This window comes from Mytilus galloprovincialis, chromosome 3 (assembly GCF_965363235.1).
Source record: "Mytilus galloprovincialis chromosome 3, xbMytGall1.hap1.1, whole genome shotgun sequence".
Taxonomy (NCBI): Eukaryota; Metazoa; Mollusca; class Bivalvia; order Mytilida; family Mytilidae; genus Mytilus; species Mytilus galloprovincialis.
Window position 1 is genome coordinate 35,382,009 of NC_134840.1, and position 19,898 is coordinate 35,401,906.

General features: G+C 31.1%; 1 protein-coding gene across 2 annotated transcripts in view; it reads left to right on the forward strand.

Moving 5' to 3' along the window:
- Nucleotides 1-19,898, forward strand: part of LOC143067797 (lysosomal cobalamin transporter ABCD4-like) — a 33,940-nt gene that overhangs the window by 873 nt on the left and 13,169 nt on the right. The window contains exons 2-11 of one of the 2 annotated variants that reach the window (XM_076241336.1): nt 2,978-3,096; nt 3,560-3,687; nt 4,307-4,443; nt 5,071-5,187; nt 6,205-6,330; nt 7,109-7,254; nt 8,190-8,311; nt 8,729-8,820; nt 14,176-14,265; nt 15,955-16,070. In XM_076241336.1, the coding sequence (XP_076097451.1) occupies nt 2,978-3,096; nt 3,560-3,687; nt 4,307-4,443; nt 5,071-5,187; nt 6,205-6,330; nt 7,109-7,254; nt 8,190-8,311; nt 8,729-8,820; nt 14,176-14,265; nt 15,955-16,070 (1,193 nt within the window). Of the gene's footprint in view, nt 1-2,977; nt 3,097-3,559; nt 3,688-4,306; nt 4,444-5,070; nt 5,188-6,204; nt 6,331-7,108; nt 7,255-8,189; nt 8,312-8,728; nt 8,821-14,175; nt 14,266-15,915; nt 16,071-19,898 lie in introns of both variants that reach the window. The other variant, XM_076241335.1, reaches the window with a different exon arrangement.

The following is a 19,898-nucleotide window of genomic DNA, read 5'->3' on the forward strand; positions in this document are numbered from 1 at the left end:
GTACCGACACTTATTAAGGAACTTACTTTAAATAATCAAATTTAAACCATAATAACTGTCCTTTCCTTGATTTAGATATTTCAGTTTTGAACGAAAAATTCCACACTAAAATTTACGACAAAAGGGAAGATTTTTCGTTCCATATTGTTAATTTTTCATTTTTAGATGGTGATGTGCCTTTGGCACCACTTTACAGTGTTTATATTTCACAGCTCGTTCACTATGCCCGTGTCTGTTGTGACGCAATCTATGTCATGTATGTATTACTGGTAAATTACTTAAAACCTTTACTAAATTTTTCCATAAATATAAAGATTTGGTTTTGAAGTTTGGTTGTACCTGTAGAAAACTTATTTCAAACAGGATAGCACATCCTCATTTTTACGGAAATGTTGTTAACTGTGCCCGGAAATTTAGAGATGATCCTTGTAAACTTATCTCTCCTTTTAATAAACTTATTTTAAAAGGTTACCAATTCAACACTGTAATAAGATCATTGAATATTGTTTTTATTGGTATATTAAAATATTGATTTTGTTATCAGTAAATTTAAAGCAAACAAAATATTACCACGATTACTGGTATGTTATATACATATACACATTCATGGATCTACAATCTGTCCATACCTGTAACTTGGCATTGCACAAGGTCATGTTTTTCTCTGACTGTTTATGACGTCTATACACTAAATCCATTGGATGTTGGATGTGTACGGATTGATAGTTTAGTCTTAGATGCATGATTTTTTTTATTAGTTGTTAGTGGCTTTGAACTAGCTGTCAGATAACTGTGAGTACTCTCAGATCTGTTCCTAGTGTCTTTTTGTTGTCGGGATGTACAAGTACCCGGCCACGTCCAATTGTATTTTTGTCCAACTGATGAGTTAAGCCTTTTTCAACTGATTTTTATAGTTCATTCTTATGTTGTGCTGATATACCACTGTCCCAGGTTAGGGGAAGGGTTTGGATCCCGCTTACATGTTTAACCCTGTCACATTATTTATGTGCCTGTCCCAAGTCAGGGGCCTGTAATTCAGTAGTTGTCGTTTGTTTATGTGTTACACATTTGTTTTTCGTTCATGTTTTGTAAATAAATAAGGCCGTTAGTTATCTCGTTTGAATTGTTTTACATTGTTATATCTGGGCCTTTTATAACTGACTATGCGGTATGGGCTTTGCTCATTGTTGAAGGCCGTACGGTGACCTATAGTTGTTAAAGTCTGTGTCATTTTGGTATCTTGTGAACAGTTGTCTCATTGGCAATCATACCACATCTTTTTTTTTATAATGTTAACAAACTTGAACTACCCGGCCATGTCCACTCATATTTTTGTCCATCTGATGAGTTAAGCCTTTTTCAACTGATTTTTATAGTTCATTCTTATGTTGTACTGTTATAATACTGTCCTGGGTTAGGGGAGGGGGAATCCTGCCACATTATGTGTGTATGTGTAACAGCCACTATGTTCCGTCAGTTACTTTGTTCCGACGAACTTTTCAACTAGTTATTTCCTTCTGATGGAACTTTCCAACTAGTTGTTTTATTGCGAGTGCAGTCAAAAAAATCTGGAAAAAAGTAGCTAGTTGGAAAGTCCAGGAACAATGTACATGATGTAGCTAGTTGAATAGTTCTGGTTGAACAGAACAACTAGTTAGCAAAATTTAAGTTGTATTTTATACCTCACATAAAACGGAATAAGTTGCATTATCATGCAAATTTAGTATTCATAGAACCCTCAAGAGAGGGAAGAATACCCCCTCCTCATGTAGGTACTTTTGACAATATCAATTTCAGATTAATGTATAACAATGAATTATAACTTATTCCGTTATTTTACTTTGTATCAATTCTCCAAATGGAATTTTGTGACTGGTTGATAAGTTTTGTTGGAACTTTTGGGCTAGTTTTTTAGTTCCGGTGTTGACTAATTTGGCAAAAAGGAACTTTCTTACTAGTTGATATGTTCCTTTGGAACTTTTCAACTAGTCACTTTGTTCTGCTGGAACTTTTAAACCAGAGGAATAACAAAGTAACTAGTTAATAAGTTCCTACAGAACTTTTCAGCTAATTAGTTCTTTCTGCCCGGAACTTTCCAATGTCAGAATAAAAGAGCATTTACCGGTACATATGTGCCTGTCCCAAGTCAGGAGCCTGTAATTCAGTGGTTGTCGCTTGTTTATGTGTTACATATTTGTTTTACGTTAATTTTTTTATATAAATAAGGCGGTTAGTTTTCTCATTTGAATTGTTTTACATTGTCATTTCAGGGCCTTATATAGCTGACTATGCGGTATGGGCTTTACTCATTGTTGAAGGCCGTATGTTGACCTATAGTTGTTAATTTCTGTGTCATTTTGGTCTTTTGTGGACAGTTGTCTCATTGGCAATCATACCACATCTTCTTTTTTATATTGAACTGATAAATATCAACAATGTAAATACTACACTAACCTTCTTACATTTCTTATTGGAATTAATGAAAATAATGTCCTTAACAATAACGTCATGCGTATCAGAATTTGATAGGGCGAGTTGACTAATTTTATGGAGTAATGCACCTTGAAAATATAAGTGATATATGGTATATTTCAGAATAAATTGTTATTTTTCCAGGGCATATTAAAAGTCCTATGCTTTACAGGCAAATATGTCATAAGACAAATGTAAGATATTAATCTGAATGTTCCATCAAAATCTGAATTAATACAATTTATAAATGTTTAATATAACCTTGATTTAATACCTTAGCAACATATTTAAAGATGACTTTCATTAAAATAATAAATATGGCAAACACATACTAAATAAAGATGATGCTGATTACTTAACATGGCACAAGTTTCTAGAGAATTCATATTAATTTACTTGTAACTTGAGTGACATTTTATACACTGTCACAAATGAACATCTATAAACCTTAGTTATAATCAGCCGTGAATAAATTCCTCATTAACATCTTGTTTGTATATTGTAGGTTAGAATTTGACTTGGTGTTCTTCAAAAGATTTTTGAAGTTAGCAACAGTTGTGTTTCCCAAATGGACCAGTGGAAATGTTCTACTTTGTATTTTGCTACTTTGTCTTGGACTCTTAAGTAAGACAACTTTAACTTTGGTCTTGGACTCTTAAGTTAGACAACTTTAACTTTAGCTGAAAATATACAACTTCATACTTCTGTAATATTTAATTTTACTTCCAACTGATAAATTAATGCAATCTTTACCCTTCTGCGCTTACAAGGACTTTGATTAGAAAAATGGTTATTCATAGGTGGTTTTCACATGCAATATGCATCACTAATGCCTTTAATTCTACATTTCTTTGTGTAAGAAGATTCTTTTTCAGTTTGGTGTGAGGACATATTTCTAAAAAAAATAAAAAAATTTAGGCTTGTTACATCAAATACATAGCTTTGTTTTTTGTTTCTTTTTTCTGTTTCTAACATCATGTATGTTCTACATATGCCTACTGTTTAGTCTTTTGTTACAATTCATGACATCATTTTGAATCACAGGTACATATAAAACTGTGTACTGATTTTTATGGCTTTTTTTTAGAAGAAGTTGTGGTATTCAATATAGGATATATTTCGTCCAAGTATTACAAAGTATTTGGAACAAAAGATAGTAATGATTTTAAAGAAGTGACAATTTTGGCAGCTATACTCATTTTGTCTATATCATTTGTAAGTAATTTCTAAGAATATTTTGATATATATAAGCTGCATCACAATTTAATTTCGTTTTATACAATGCACATTTATTATTTAAAACAATATTTATTCAAATATGTTTATAGGATTACACTCATGAGAGGTGTTGACCTGATTTTTTTAAATTCCTTTAATATAAACTAAACTACTAAAAACAGGCATTGAGTTAAAAGGGTATTTAAGCACTTACATACTCATTCAAACATTATAGAAGTAGTTTAAAAACATTTATCATAATATAAAAGGATCATTTGGTCATCGCTCTAAAAATCCCTGATGATGAGGAGAATTGGAAAAGTTAGCAGGTGCAGTGTTTATGTGGAGGGATGCGTGCTAATGGTCAAAATGATATAAATTCTAAACCAATCCAAGACAAAATTCAGGTGTAACAATAGGTATTTGCTGCTGTGACACATGCAGCATTTAGCAGTCAATGTAGAGCAATTATAAATGAATTTATTGTAATTATTTTTTTCCTCAGATAAACAAAGGTTAGCAATTTATCATTTATTTCATTTTGTTTTAAACATTAGATCAGCAGCCTTGTATGATAATTTATCCAAAAAAATATTTGACTTTTATCTTATTTCAGATAAAAAGTACTGTATCATATATTACATCATTATTAGAAATTATATGGAGAGCCAATATAACATATTCTCTGCATAGGTTGTATTTTAAAGATGCTGTATATTATAATATCAACTGTTTTGGAAAAGTAGACAATCCGTGAGTATAGAGTTGGAAATTTTAAAGCATATTATTGCGAACCCAATTATAATTTTCCACAGTTTCACCTGATAGTTACCTGTCCATTTAAACTTTTGGCACTATTTACTCAGATAATTAATCAATGAGTGATAGATTTCTCTTAGAAGAAATTAAAAGGTCCCAGTGAAAAAACTACACAGAGAACAATAGCTATTGTATTTGTTCAATGGGACAAAAGAACTACCAAAAGTTTAAATGGACAGATAACTATCAGGACAATCTGTGGAAAAGTATCATTGGGTTCACAAATGATATGAATGAATTTAGAAATGAAATAAACAGCATTAATTGATTTGCTTATGACTGCATTAAAATACTAGAGAAATTTTACTGGTTCTGCCCAGGAGATAATTATACAGACTAGTAATTGTATTGTGAAACAATAGTAATTTCATAATTACACTTAAAAGTGATGTTAAACACAGGTTAATGAAAAATATTGCTTCTTTTGAAAATATTTTTTTTAATATTGATAGATAAGTGTAAATAAACAGACTTTTTTTATGATTAAGGAAATATTTTGTTACATTTAGTGTCAAGACATGCAAGATGAAATTGAAAAATCTATATTTATTATTTTTACAGAGATCAACGAATCACACAAGATGTAGATAGATTTTGTTATTACTTAAGTACAGTATTTGCTCCATTGATCATAGCTCCATTTACTATAGGATATTATCTATATAAAACTGTTCAAAGGTAATTGTATGCATAATTTTACTGGTTTTATCAATCACATAAATATGTAGGTTTTTTTGACATTTGATTGAAATATTATATTCATCAAAGTGGCTGATAAAGAACACTAAATTTATTTCCTACCTTAAAAGGCAATAGTTTAATCAAATGTATAATTATTGAGAATCAGTACATACTTCATCATTGATAAAAAGACAAACAATAGTATATATCATGTATGTACATGTAGTGTGATGTAGAAAATTGTAATGCACTCAAATACCAATATGAATTTTAGAAACATGATTTCAGAAAATAAGAATTTTCAACAAACTTGATGGTTGAACTTGCATAATCAACTTAATGTACCAATTTAGCAAATTTAATCCTTGTATATTACATTGAACAGTCTCAGTATCCTCTCAAATGGCATTTAGACCAATCAGAGCGTCCACAACAGCAATGTTTCCATAATGCAAGTTATTTCTAAATAGGGTTTATTGTATGATGTACATTAAGTCGTTCACATGCATCTTGTGTAATTAACAATGTTTTAGTTACCTCATAATTAAGGAACATGAACATGGGCGTCCTTTAAAAGAGAAGAGGTATGATTGCCTATTGGACAACTATTCATCAAAAACCAAAGAACAAGCATAACCAACTTCAGTTCACCATGTATAGCTTTCAAAAATGATCAAAACCCATATCATAATAGTAAGCTAGAAAAATCTCTAGGATGATATTGAAATGTCAAACAATTTTAAAGGTAAGAATCAGCAATCTGTATTTTGATTTTTACATTTTATTTGTATATCCAATTGCATGGTATATATAAAAAGAACATATGTGGTGTGACAACTCCCCACAATAAAACAAATGACACAGAAATTAAAAACTATAGATCAACGTACGGCCTTCAACAATGAGCAAAGTTAATACTGCATAGTCAGCTATAAAAGGCCATGAAATGGCTAGCATAAAACAATTAAAAAAAAAATGTCATAATTAGCATTATTATTAAGTTTCCTTTTTCAGTACAACTTATTTAGGACCAGTAGGAGTAATCTCTTTCTTCATAGTAGCCACTATAATTAATAAAATACTCATGTCTCCAGTTGTAAACCTTGTCTTCAAGAAGAAAGAAAAGGAAGGAAATTTCAGGTACAGTTGTTCTAACTTATCAGATAAACAATCCATATTTCTGCAATGCTTAAAACAGTCAGCAACTCTTTTCACAAAAATCTTACAAGTAAAATTGATCATAAACTGTACTGAAATTTGTATGACTTGCAAGTATCTTTAATCTTAACATGTTTTGCAAAAAGAGTTGCAGAACTATAATATTTAAAGGCCATACCCATTTGTGTTTTAATTTTTATCCTTTTGAGGAATCTCTGAATTGAAAATAAACTTGTTTCTTTTATATATCATATAGAAAAAGAAGACTGATCACTGGAACCCAGAGATGACCCAAAAGTTAAAATTTGTTTATACAGATTCTGAAATTGTTTTTACAGCTGTCAATGACTTCAGATGATTCATATTTTTGTCCCCTGCGTAACACATTACTGGGGACAAGGAAATACTAGGGGTCTGTCCATGTATACATGAATTTTTTGATTAAGTAAGAATGAATAAAGATCTAAGAAAAAATATAATTTTTCCGTAAAAATCAAAGGTTTTTGCTTTGGTCATCATCTCATTAGTCAGTGCTTCAATACTAATATGATTTATGACATGTTTCTAAAAAAGATAGATAGATTTAGAAAATATTAAGAAACTTATTTTCAATATCATTTGAATTGGAAAGTTGACTTTAGATGAATTTGCCTTTTTTCAGGGGAGGGGGGTCCCTTTTTCTGATTATTCATGGAATTGATGGTTATAGTCTTACTTTCTAATATATTTCAATCATAAAAAACTTGATATTTCATTTCAGGTTTAAACATATGCAAATCAGGATGTATTCAGAATCAGCAGCATTTTATAAATCAGGACATATAGAAAAGAATAAAACTAATAATCAACTACTCAGTCTACTCAAGATGTCACAGAAACTTGTTCTCAGAGAATATCCTCTTAATTGTTAGTACTGATAGTAGTGTCTGGAAAACAATGAAAATAGAATTTTACAGGAAAGTCGTGTATATCTAATGATGAGACAATTAAACATCCTTTTATCTGTAAATTTATTTTTAGCTCACCAGACCAAAATGGTTCATCGGACTTTATCAAAATTATCTGCATGTTGATTAACTTTTGATTTGATTACAGACAATTAAAAATTTATTGAAAAATACTTAACTGCTGATATTGAGCTGATAGTTTATGAATAATTGTTGTGGAATAAGTAGTTAAAAAATTGTTCATAATTTGGTTCAAGTTGATATATATTTAACAAAATAATTACCATTGAACTTTTTAAAAAATTATAATTCTTAGCCAATTGTAACTTACCTACACAGGTAAAATACTTGTTTTCATAATCTAAGTATGATGTGCTTGTTTTCAGTCCTACATTGGTCAGAATTAGATTATGATAGGTAAATTTTTGGTATAATACCAAAATTTTACATATAGAATTTTCTATAGAATTTGTTTGCCAAAAGCTGTATCTTTTGTTTCACAAGGTAACTAATTTTTAGAGTGGCAAATGATCATATCACAATAATTGTGCTTTGAAAGAGCGCCATATATCTGATGACTTCACACAAAAAGATTTTTGAAGATCATTAAAAAAAAATATAGAAGTTTGCCTTCAAAATTAATAAAAGAAACAGATTTCACAATCATATCTCTTGTGATATGATCATTTGCCACTCCAAAAATTAGTTACCTTGTGAAACAAAAGATACAGCTTTTGGCAAACAAATTCTATAGAAAATAAAATTCAATGAAATATTACTACATTGCATTTTATTATGTTGACAAACATAGTGTTTGATTTATACATTTTATTGCATATGACTTGCTACAGAGTGTCTCTGTTCCAACCTTGAACAAAATCATCTTTTTTCTAGTTTTTATCAACTTGTCTAATTACTTTGGAAGTATACTGAGTTATCTCCTCTTGGCCATTCCAATATTTGGTGGATCATTTGATAGCATGTCTTCAGTTGAGTTGTCAGCCAAGATCAGTAGTGTGAGTAGAAAGTTCTGCAAAACTTATTATTTTGTAGTTGGAATGTTGTGATAAATATATAAATGTTTGACTGACGAAAACAACTTTATGCTTTTTGGTACTTACATGACTTATTATTTGGCATCAAAGTATTTCCAATTTCTTGTAATAAAAACAATATTATCATTGGACAAAACAAAAGTAGCCATCATGCTGTATGATTTTAATTGTAAGCTTTGTTAAATACTTAATTGAGCTTTTACTTTTTCTGTATCTATTATTAGTGTTAAATCAAATGGTAAGTCAAGCTTATAACTTTAATACCATTTCATAGGTATTGTAAACTTGTAATATGGGAAAAAGTTAATACACAGCCTTGGTATTAGTTTAAAAACAGTACTATTATTTTTCTATTAATTTATTCATGTTTATTTTCAGACATCATTTGTGATAATGTACTTAATCAACAATTTTACCAAATTGATAGATTTAGCTGCAGATGTAGCAAGAATGGCTGGAAATGCACACCGGTAAATAAAGAATATCCATTATTAAATTGAAATAATGTATTGTTGAGAATTTTCATGTTACCAGTTGTTATGTTTGTAGCTGCGATAATTCATCTATACTGTAGGCCTTGATCATATTATTACCAGTTTTAATAATCCAGTAACTGAATCTTTAGCTTCAATTAAGAAATCATTGATTCTGAAGCTGAATAAATCTAATTACTGACCTATTTGAAGGAATAGGCTAATAGATTTATCTGGTTGTCTTAAGTTAATTGTTTGTCAGAACATGCATCCAGTATATAAAATAAAATTTGTAAGGGTTCCACGGAACCCAGTGTCTCGCCTACATTTTCTGTTAATCGCAGGCTCAACAAAAATGAGAAAATGAATCAATTAAAATATCCCTCTTGATAGTATCTTTTGATTGTAAGTAGCTTCTGTCCAAGTATGGTAAAAATCCAAGATAGTTTATGAATCTAATAAATGTTTAAAAACTCTAACTGCAGACTGAATGTAAAGTTAACTGGAAGAAAACAAAATTTCCTTCTAGATACTAGTATTTAATCATTAACAAGCTTCTGTCCAAGTTTGGTACAAATCTAAAATAGTATAAGAAAGTTATTCAAATTTTAAAAAGTTTAACCACAGAGTGAATGTGTTGTTTCCTGGCAGAAAATCTAAGTCCATTTAAAAGTAAAATACGGAAAAAATGGATTTATTTTTTTACAAAATTTCCTTCTAGATACTAGCTTTTAATTATAAATAAGATTCTGTCCAAGTTTGGTATGATCCAAAATAGTATAAGAAAGTTAATAAAATTTTAAAAACTTTAACCACAGAGTGAATGTTATGTTTCCCGGCAGAAAAACTAAGTCCATTTATAAGTAAAACATGCTGAAATGGAATTTTATTTTTACAAAATTAACTTCTGGATACTTTTTTATGATGATAAAAAAGCTTCTGTCAAAGTTTAGTAGAAATCAAGTATAGTTTATAAGAAAATTATTAAAATTTCAAAAACTGAAACACAAAGTGAATATTTGTGGAAGCCGCCAACGACACCGACAGTGACAGAATATAGAATCGCTATGTCTTGCTTGTTGACTAAAGTCGAAGGCGAGACAAAAACATGAAACTTTAAAGAAATATCATGCAATGTTTTAATTTTTTTATGAGTTTTAACGATTCAAGTCTAATTATTTTATGGATATTTGCTAATAATTTATTTCGACTAAAAAATCATAAATAATTATATATTTACATCAGGAGGGAGAAAACCCAACTGGAGAAAAAACTGTATTCAAATAAGAAAATAGAATTCAGACAAACCATTGTTCGATCATTCTTGTTTCAGTTGCATTAAAACTACCAAATTAAATCTTATAAAAAGTTAAAGGGAAATTCCGCGATTTTTTACTTATCATCTAATTATGTTCATCTTAACATAAAAAACACATTTGCAAAGTTTTAAATTTATATTCCTTCTAATAACGGAGAAAATCAAGTATTTGTAACTTTTTTGGTTGAATTCTCGAGTGGGTCGTGACGTATTAGCCCGATTTATTGAATTCTGGGAAAAAATAAAATCTGTTTAACTCTTATAGCTTATCGACAATATACGTAATTAAAAGCGCACAGCTGACGAATGGTCGAAGTTATTAACCACAATATAAGAATGAACGAAAATGAATATGCATATACCGTTTTGTATTGATTGAATTAAACTCCTATAAAATTATCTCTAGTAAATGTTTTTGAATAAATTTAATTAATTATTGTTGAGATTTTTTTCATAAAATATTTATTGAAAATTTTTACTGATATTGAACTGAAAATATTTCAGTTCTATTTACCGTTATTGTTTTGATAATCATTTCAATGCAACTAATGTGTGAGCAGAGTGTGTATATTATTTTGTAAAGGTCACTGTATATTTCTCGGCTTGAGGTCAATTCGTTTACCTTGTAGCTATTTAGCCGCAGGTGTGAGTTCAAGCGTACACAGGTATAAATTTTGTTATTTGGAAAGGGTAAACAGAAAGGATTAGAAAGAGTCTGCTGTCACGATGTTAATACACTAAGATTTAATACACGATGAGAATAAAGATACAATAATTAAATTGTGTAAATTAATTGAAAATAAAATTCAGATTCGTAATTCCGAAAGTGTATAAAAATAAAAGGAAACAATTTTTGATTACTTTCTTAGCGGCAATTGGCGTAAAGATTCAAATATGAAGCAAAAAATAGTAGTTTTAATCTTTTATAAAAACTAAATGCAATATTACCCAATTTGATATACCATTGTACATCTGTTTTATATCATTGACTTTACCGGAATTTCTTAACTTGTATTCAAATCTGGCTGTGTTTAAATGCTAATAAAACTATTGCAATTTTAAAGTTTTTAATTGACAAAAAAATACAACATACAACATGCATGATTTTTTTTTTAGTTTCTTTTTAACATTTTATTCTTACATAATTAAATTCATTTGACAATCATTTACACGAACTTTTTGTGAAAAGAATATCAATTATCTAAGCTAAGGCATTATTTCTTTTGAGGATTTTTGAGGATTTTTTTTTAAATTCTATGATAATATTTGTGCAATGTTGAACATGATAGCCGTCATTAATCCAAATAAGTAATACAGTAGTTGTAATAAAAGTTATATTTTAATCATGCATAACTGATATTGACGAATTTATAATAGTTCGTCCATACATCGTTGTTCTTGAAACAATCATTATTAGTATACATGTAAGTTTCATGACGTATAAGAGCCATTGAGGATGAGCTCCAGAGAAATCAGACTAGTGGCGTTTCGTTCTTGTGTTTGTTGGGAAAGGAGAGGAAATGCAACCGCTTGTACAGATAAACGACAGAATTACCATACAAGCATTTATAGTCAACACAATCAGAAAGAGTTCCCATCGTTAGACGGGGAATATGAAGGCTTCCAAGAATGAACAAGTGACATGTCTAACTCTGAACAGTTAGAAAACAGACTATCGACATCGACCGCTTGTTCTTAATATTTGAAACTGTATGCATATATATACGTATACGTTTATGATATATATAGTGATGAGTTCTTGCGTCTGACAAAAACTCAATTCCTTCATGGTTATGTTCCAGACCATATGAGTATTTGGACCGTACGCGTACGGTCCGGACCGTATACGTATACTCGTACGGTCCGACCATACGCGTACGGTCGGACCGTATGAGTATACGCGTACGGTCCAGCTAACCAGACATGTTTTGAGATCATATGGGTTAAAAACAAATATTTATCAAAATCTTTATTTTTAGTTATACAAATTGTTATTATTACAAATAGATGGATGAAGTGAATAAGCGAACAATTGACATTAAATATTTGTTTAATTGTATATCTGAATCCTATTTTGTTACTCTGGCCCAAGGTGACACTAGTCTTGCTACCACAAGGAACGTCATTTTTTTTTTACATTAACATGTTTTGTTCATGCATGTTCCTTTGCATATGCATGTTTTTGTAAAGTTCCTAAATATTCTATGACAATTATCCTCCCACATTTAATATGTTTACTTCCGATAACTTCAATTTCAATGAGCATACTGGGCTGCAATTAATGAATTACTGACATGCTAAATACAGATTAAATAAGCGTGTTTTTTTTAAATAGTTAAAATATTAAGTTTTTATTTCAATTATTATTGAAGTTTTTATATTAATTTGAGATATAAGTTATGTTGATCTGTTATATACATTTGTATCTAATAAACTTGACCAACTTCTTAATATTAGTCAGACCGTACGCGTACGGTCCGACCGTATACGTATTTTGAAAAAGTACGCATACGGTCCAGACCGTACGCGTACGGTCCAAATACTCATACGGTCTGGAACAGTTATATATTGCCATACGTTTATATTGGTTTGTAAGGTGATTACTCACAATCGTTATTTGAAAATCCTGTTTGTGAGATGTAGATTCATTTCAATACAGAAATTTCGTCTATATATTTCACAAGTGTATAACACGGAGAAGCTCTGAAGGTCCATTACTCCCATTTTGTTTGGGTGTGAACCATCGATGTTTACAGCAATATCACAGAATAAGATGATGATGGTAGAAAGAACTATGGGCGTCATGTGGCAAATATTACATGCATATCGGACAATGAGTTGTCAATCTGTATGAAAAGATTTCCAATACAACCATATTATTGAGAAGGAATGTTTATACATGCTATACTCTCGTACTAGTATTACAGGGTTCTTGTGGCGTTCACCTTAGACACACATCCTTTTAACGATGTTTAAAAAAAAAAGACAGAACCAATTTAATGTCATATTTCCCTATTTTTTAAATATAACTAAAAGTCTTTTATCTGACAAGAATACCCCTATTTAGCGAACAAGTAATTTATTCTTTTTTCTGAATTTAATATTCTTTACACCAGAAATGTTATTTATAAACAAGTGTATGAGTTTAGTAATGACAAGTAAGACAGAGTTGTATATTATTCATCTGATAGTTCAAAATGGAAAGTTATAAGTTATAAGTTATCAGCCGTGTACACTGATCAATACCTGCAGAAGTGAAACGACGCATGAACTTGCAAGCCCGACAGGAAATCGCTTGAATACCTGGACGTGTCACCTCACACCCCTCACAATACCTTTGGAAGTAATACCTTTAGCCATGCTGGTGATCAGATGAGGGAAGATCAAAATATATTTGTTTATTACTTTAAAGAATTATGAACAAATTAGATTTTCGAAAACAATTTTCACGGAACACTTATTTATGATTTCAACTTTGACTTTTCACCTAATTCCAATATCAACAGTTTAAAAACAACAGACCATGGTAATTTAAAAAAAGTAAGAATATTTTTCGTATCAAGTTAGTTAGTCGGATAAAACAACCGTACGATTGACAAGATATCGACACGCAATTACGACTACATCGGTTACTGTAGTTTTGTTTCTTTGTGGTTTATAGACATATCGTTTTTATTAATCGGGAAAGAAGACAAAATGGCGGATCGCAGAGAATTGATACTCTAAATTTAAAATCGATGGTGATCGCTTATCTAGCGGAATAAAACTTTAATATCTATGAATTTGAGCATTTTTATACAGAATGAACATAATATCAATTTTTGATTTTTTTGCGAAGTTTCCCTTTAAACAAGTAGAACATTTATAAACTTTTATCAGGTTTTTTTTTTACATTATTTTAAACTTAAAGCTGTTGCTTAAGTATTGAGACAGTGTGCTATGTTTTGACTAGTTTCCTATAAACTTAGAAGATTTTCAACTAACTCTCATAGATATGTTTACCACTGAATGTATAATTATTAATCTGATTTAAGAATTGGTGAAATTATGGAAGAGCTAGGGAAAATCAAAGCAGAAAAAGAAACAACCTATCATTTCATAGAGAATGAATCTATAACGAGAGAGTAAGTTCTAATGAAATAAGTATTTACATGACTAATTTTAATATATTGCTGCTTTAATCATGAGAAGTGCAGACAAACTAATTCTATATACTGAATTATGTTTTGAACTCAATGGGTACAATTGTTCATGCTTATCTTCAGCTTAATGTTTGTTTCTTTGGACATTTTATAAGTTTTAGGTAATACTACATGTCTTGCTAGAGAAAATATTTTGATGTTATTTATTCTGTCACCAATATATTTTAGGATATATATTTAAATAGCTTGTAGTTGATATCTTTTTCATTGTCCAATGTTATTTTATTTTCATAATCTAAAAAATGTATTAATGATGCTTTTTAGGATATTTGCTATTTGTTGTCATAATTTTGTTCACAGTTCCCTACAATACTAACCTTAACATTTCCTTCCCAGCACACAATGTATGGATTTGTTTATACATACATTGATCAGACTAGTTACTCTTTTGTCAAGGTGGTTTTTGATGAAGGAGAAGTCCAAACAACTTGGATCTTATTACACATGTTTCCTATGATATTATCGTTCCAATTTTAATGCCAAATTAGATTTTGACCTCAATTTCACGGTCCACTAAACATAAAAAAATGATGGTGCAAGTGGGGCATTTGTGTACTATGGAGTATGGACACATTCTTGTTTTAATTGATGTAATTCCAGAAAAGTGAAGATATACCAATAAGATTAAAAACAATTGGAAAATCTTTTGCATAATATTAAGTGTAATCTTGAGAAATGTGAGATTTTAAAGAAATTGTGTCCTATCTTGAATCTGCTACTGAAAAGTGACCCGTATGAATTATGAATTATAAAAGAAAAACATATCAAACAAGCCCATAATCAGATCTCTATAATATATTTCAAACTCTAAGTTGTCCAAAGCCAAGACTAGTAGTGCAGGAATTTTATAGAAATTACCACAGATGTACCATCAACACTTTAAAATCATTAAAAGATAATCTTGCTTCACATTATAAATAAATGTATCTAACTGGCTTAAGAATATAAACTTCTTTAGATAGAATTTAATTAAGTAATGATATAAAGAATATTAATTTCTTTAGAAAACATATGAATTAAGATGATAATTTCAAAATTAAACTTTATGCTCCTTTTAAGCACAGTTCGTTTTGTTGACTCTAAGTGGCATACATTCTGATAAATTCAGGTTCAGAGAAACATGATGTCATCACCATTTTTGGCCCGAATCTGGATATGTTAAGTTTCTTTAAGAAGCAGAATTTTCCTCTTCCTGCACAATATAGTATCCAAATGTGCTGTTAATACTGTGATAAACTGATGATTTGCATCATTTAGTTGATAAACTCAAAAGAGATGTTGAGATGTTATGAAATTTTTTGCATAGAGATTCCTACTTTGGGGAAGCACTTTTCTGTAACTGTTTCATAAAAAAAATCTTGATGTTAAAATAAGATAAGGTGACCATTTTGCATAGATTTAAGTAACTGGCTTTTATCCATGTTTACTAGGTTGTTTTTATATCCCAAACTATGCTAGAGCTTTTCTGAGTCTTCCTTCTTTTTTATTATGCATGCCAAAATGAAAAGGAGTTGATCAGGTGTCAGTGCATGTTTTTCACTGCCTAGTATAGTCTACTTTTCACCCACACAGGGACAATGCATTTCATCTGAACACACTTCTTGTTAATAGTGAGGACAATGACAGTGATCGTCAAATTGCTGTCAATGAGACAAGAAGACAGAAAGCAGTTACCGTAGATAACCTAACTTATGGACCGCCACAATGTAGAGATATTCTATGTAGGAGTAAGTATCTGTCAACCTCATGATAAGCCATTTGCAAAATCTAATTTTCCGCTTGCATTTTCCTAACTTGAATACAAGGTTTAACTCTTAAATTGACCAGTTGCAGTACTTATGGTTTGTAATTTGAAAGGGTATATAGATTATAACAATGTTTACATGAAAAAAATTGCAGTGTTATAGTTTTTTAGCTCACCTGGCCCAAAGGGCCAAGTGAGCTTTTCCCATCACTTGGCGTCCGGCGTCCTGCGTCCGTCGTCGTCCTGCGTCGTTAACTTTTACAAAAATCTTCTCCTCTGAAACTACTGGGCCAAATTAAACCAAACTTAGCCTCAATTATCATTGGGGTATCTAGTTTAAAAAATGTGTCCGGTGACCCGGCCAACCAACCAAGATGGCCGCAATGGCTAAAAATAGAACATAGGGTTAAAATGCAGTTTTTGGCTTATAACTCAAAAACCAAAGCATTGTTTATGAGGTCAAGATCTATCTGCCCTGAAATTTTCAGATGAATCGGACAACCCGTTGTTGGGTTGCTGCCCCTGAATTGGTATTTTTAAGGAAATTTTGCTGTTTTTGGTTATTATCTTGAATATTATTATAGATAGAGATAAACTGTAAACAGCAATAATGTTCAGCAAAGTAAGATTTACAAATAAGTCAACACCAACGAAATGGTCAGTTGACCCCTTTAGGAGTATTTGCCCTTTATATTCAATTTTTAACCATTTTTCGTAAATCTTGGTTATCATTTACAAAAATCTTCTCCTCTGAAACTACTGGGCCAAATTTATCCAAACTTGGCCACAATCATCTTTTGGGTATATAGTTTTAAAAATGTGTCCGGTGACCCGGCCATCAAATCAAGATGGCCGACACGGCTAAAAATAGAAAATAGGGGTGAAATGCAGTTTTTGGCTTACAACTCAAAAACCAAAGCATTTAGAGCAAATCTGACATGGGGGTAAATTTGATTATCAGGTCAAGATCTTTCTGCCTACAAATTTTCAGATGAATCGTCAACCCGTTGTTGGGTTGCTGCCCCTGAATTGGTAAATTTAGGGATTTTTTGCTGTTTTTGGTTATTATCTTGAATATTATTATAGATAGAGATAAACTGTAAACAGCAATAATGTTCAGCAAAGTTAGATTTACAAATAAGTCAACATGACCAAAATGGTCAGTTGACCCCTTTAGGAGTCATTGACCTTTATAGTCAATTTTTAACCATTTTTCGTAAATCTTAGAAATCTTTTACAAAAATCTTCTCCTCTGAAACTACTGGGCCAAATTAATCCAAACTTGGCCACAATCATCTTTTGGGTATATAGTTTAAAAAATGTGCGGCGTGACCCGGCCAACCAACCAAGATGGCCGCCTTGGCTAAAAATAGAACATAGGGGTAAAATGCAGTTTTTGGCTTATAACTCAAAAACCAAAGCATTTAGAGCAAATCTGACATGGTTAAAAGTGTTCATCAGGTCAAGATCTATCTGTCCTGAAATTTCCAGATGAAATGTCAAACTGTTGTTGGGTTGCTGCCCCTGAATTGGTATTTTTAAGGAAATTTTGCTGTTTTTGGTTATTATCTTGAATATTATTATAGATAGAGATAAACTGTAAACAGCAATAATGTTCAGCAAAGTAAGATTTACAAATAGGTCAACACCAACGAAATGGTAAGTTGACCCCTTTAGGAGTTATTGCCCTTTATAGTCAAATTTTAACCATTTTTTCGTAAATCTTAGTAATCTTTTACAAAAATCTTCTCCTCTGAAACTACTGGGCCAAATTAATCCAAACTTGGCCACAATCATCATTGGGGTATCTAGTTTAAAATATGTGTGGCGTGACCCGGCCAACCAACCAAGATGGCCGCCATGGCTAAAAATAGAACATAGGGGTAAAATGCAGTTTTTGGCTTATAACTCAAAAACCAAAGCATTTAGAGCAAATCTGACATGGTTTAAAGTGTTTATCAGGTCAAGATCTATCTGTCCTGAAATTTCCAGATGAATCGGACAAACTGTTGTTGGGTTGCTGCCCCTGAATTGGTATTTTTAAGGAAATTTTGCTGTTTTTGGTTATTTTCTTGAATATTATTATAGATAGAGATAAACTGTAAACAGCAATAATGTTCAGCAAAGTAAGATTTACAAATACGTCAACACAAACGAAATGGTCAGTTGACCCCTTTAGGAGTTTTTGCCCTTTATAGTCAAATTTTAACCATTTTTTCGTAAATCTTAGTAATCTTTTACAAAAATCTTCTCCTCTGAAACTACTGGGCCAAATTAAACCAAACTTGGCCACAATCATCATTGGGGTATCTAGTTTAAAAAATGTGTGGCGTGACCCGGCCAACCAACCAAGATGGCCACCATGGCTAAAAATAGAACATAGGGGTAAAATGCAGTTTTTGGCTTATAACTCAAAAACCAAAGCATTTAGAGCAAATTTGACATGGGATTAAATTGTTTATCAGGTGAAGATCTTTCTGCCCTTGAATTTTCAGATGAATCCGACAACCCGTTGTTGGGTTGCTGCCCCTGAATTGGTTATTTAGGGAATTTTTGCTGTTTTTGGTTATTATCTTGAATATTATTATAGATAGAAATAACTGGAAACAGCAATAATGTTCAGCAAAGTTAGATTTACAAATAAGTCAACATGACCAAAATGATCAGTTGACCCCTTTAGGAGTTATTGACCTTTATAGTCAATTTTTAACCATTTTTCGTAAATCTTAGAAATCTTTTACAAAAATCTTCTCCTATGAAACTACAGGGCCAAATTAATCCAAACTTGGCCACAATCATCTTTGGGGTATCTAATTGAAAAAAATGTGTCCGGTGACCCAGCCATCCAACCAAAATGGCTGCCACAGCTAAAAATAGAACATAGGGGTAAAATGCAGTTTTTGGCTTATAACTCAAAAACCGAAGCATTTAGAGAAAATCTGACAGGGTTAAATTGTCTATCAGGTCAAGATCTATCTGCCCTGATATTTTCAGACAAAACAGACACCCTGTTGTTGGGTTGCTGCCCCAGAATTAGTAATTTTAAGGAAATTTTGCAGTTTTTGGTTATTATCTTGAATATTATAATAGATAGAGATAAACTGTAAACAGCAATAATGTTCAGCAAAGTAAGATCTACAAATAAGTCAAATGACCAAAATTGTCAATTGACCCCTTAAGGAGTTATTGCCCTTTATAGTTAATTTTTAGCATTTTTCATAAATTTTTGTAAATTTTTAGAAAATATTTTCCACTGTAATTACTGGGCCAAGTTCATTATAGATAGAGATAATTGTAGCAACAAGAATGTTCAGTAAAGTAAGATCTACAAACACATCACCATCGCCAAAACACAATTATGTCATGAATTTATCTGTGTCCATTGTTAAATATGCACATAGACCAAGGTGAGCGACACAGGCTCTTGAGAGCCTCTAGTTCGTAAATCTTGGTTATCATTTACAAAAATCTTCTCCTCTGAAACTACTGGGCTAAATTAATCCAAACTTGGCCACAATCATCTTTTGGGTATTTAGTTTAAAAATGTGTGGCGTGACCCGGCCATCAAATTAAGATGGCCGCCATGGCTAAAAATAGAACATAGGGGTAAAATGCAGTTTTTGGCTTATAACTCAAAAACCAAAGCATTTAGACCAAATCTGACATGGGGGTAAAATTGTTTATCAGGTCAAGATCTATCTGCCCTGAAATTTTCAGATGAATCGGACAACCCGTTGTTGGGTTGCTACCCCTGAATTGGTAATTTTAAGGAAATTTTGCTGTTTTTGGTTATTATCTTGAATATTATTAT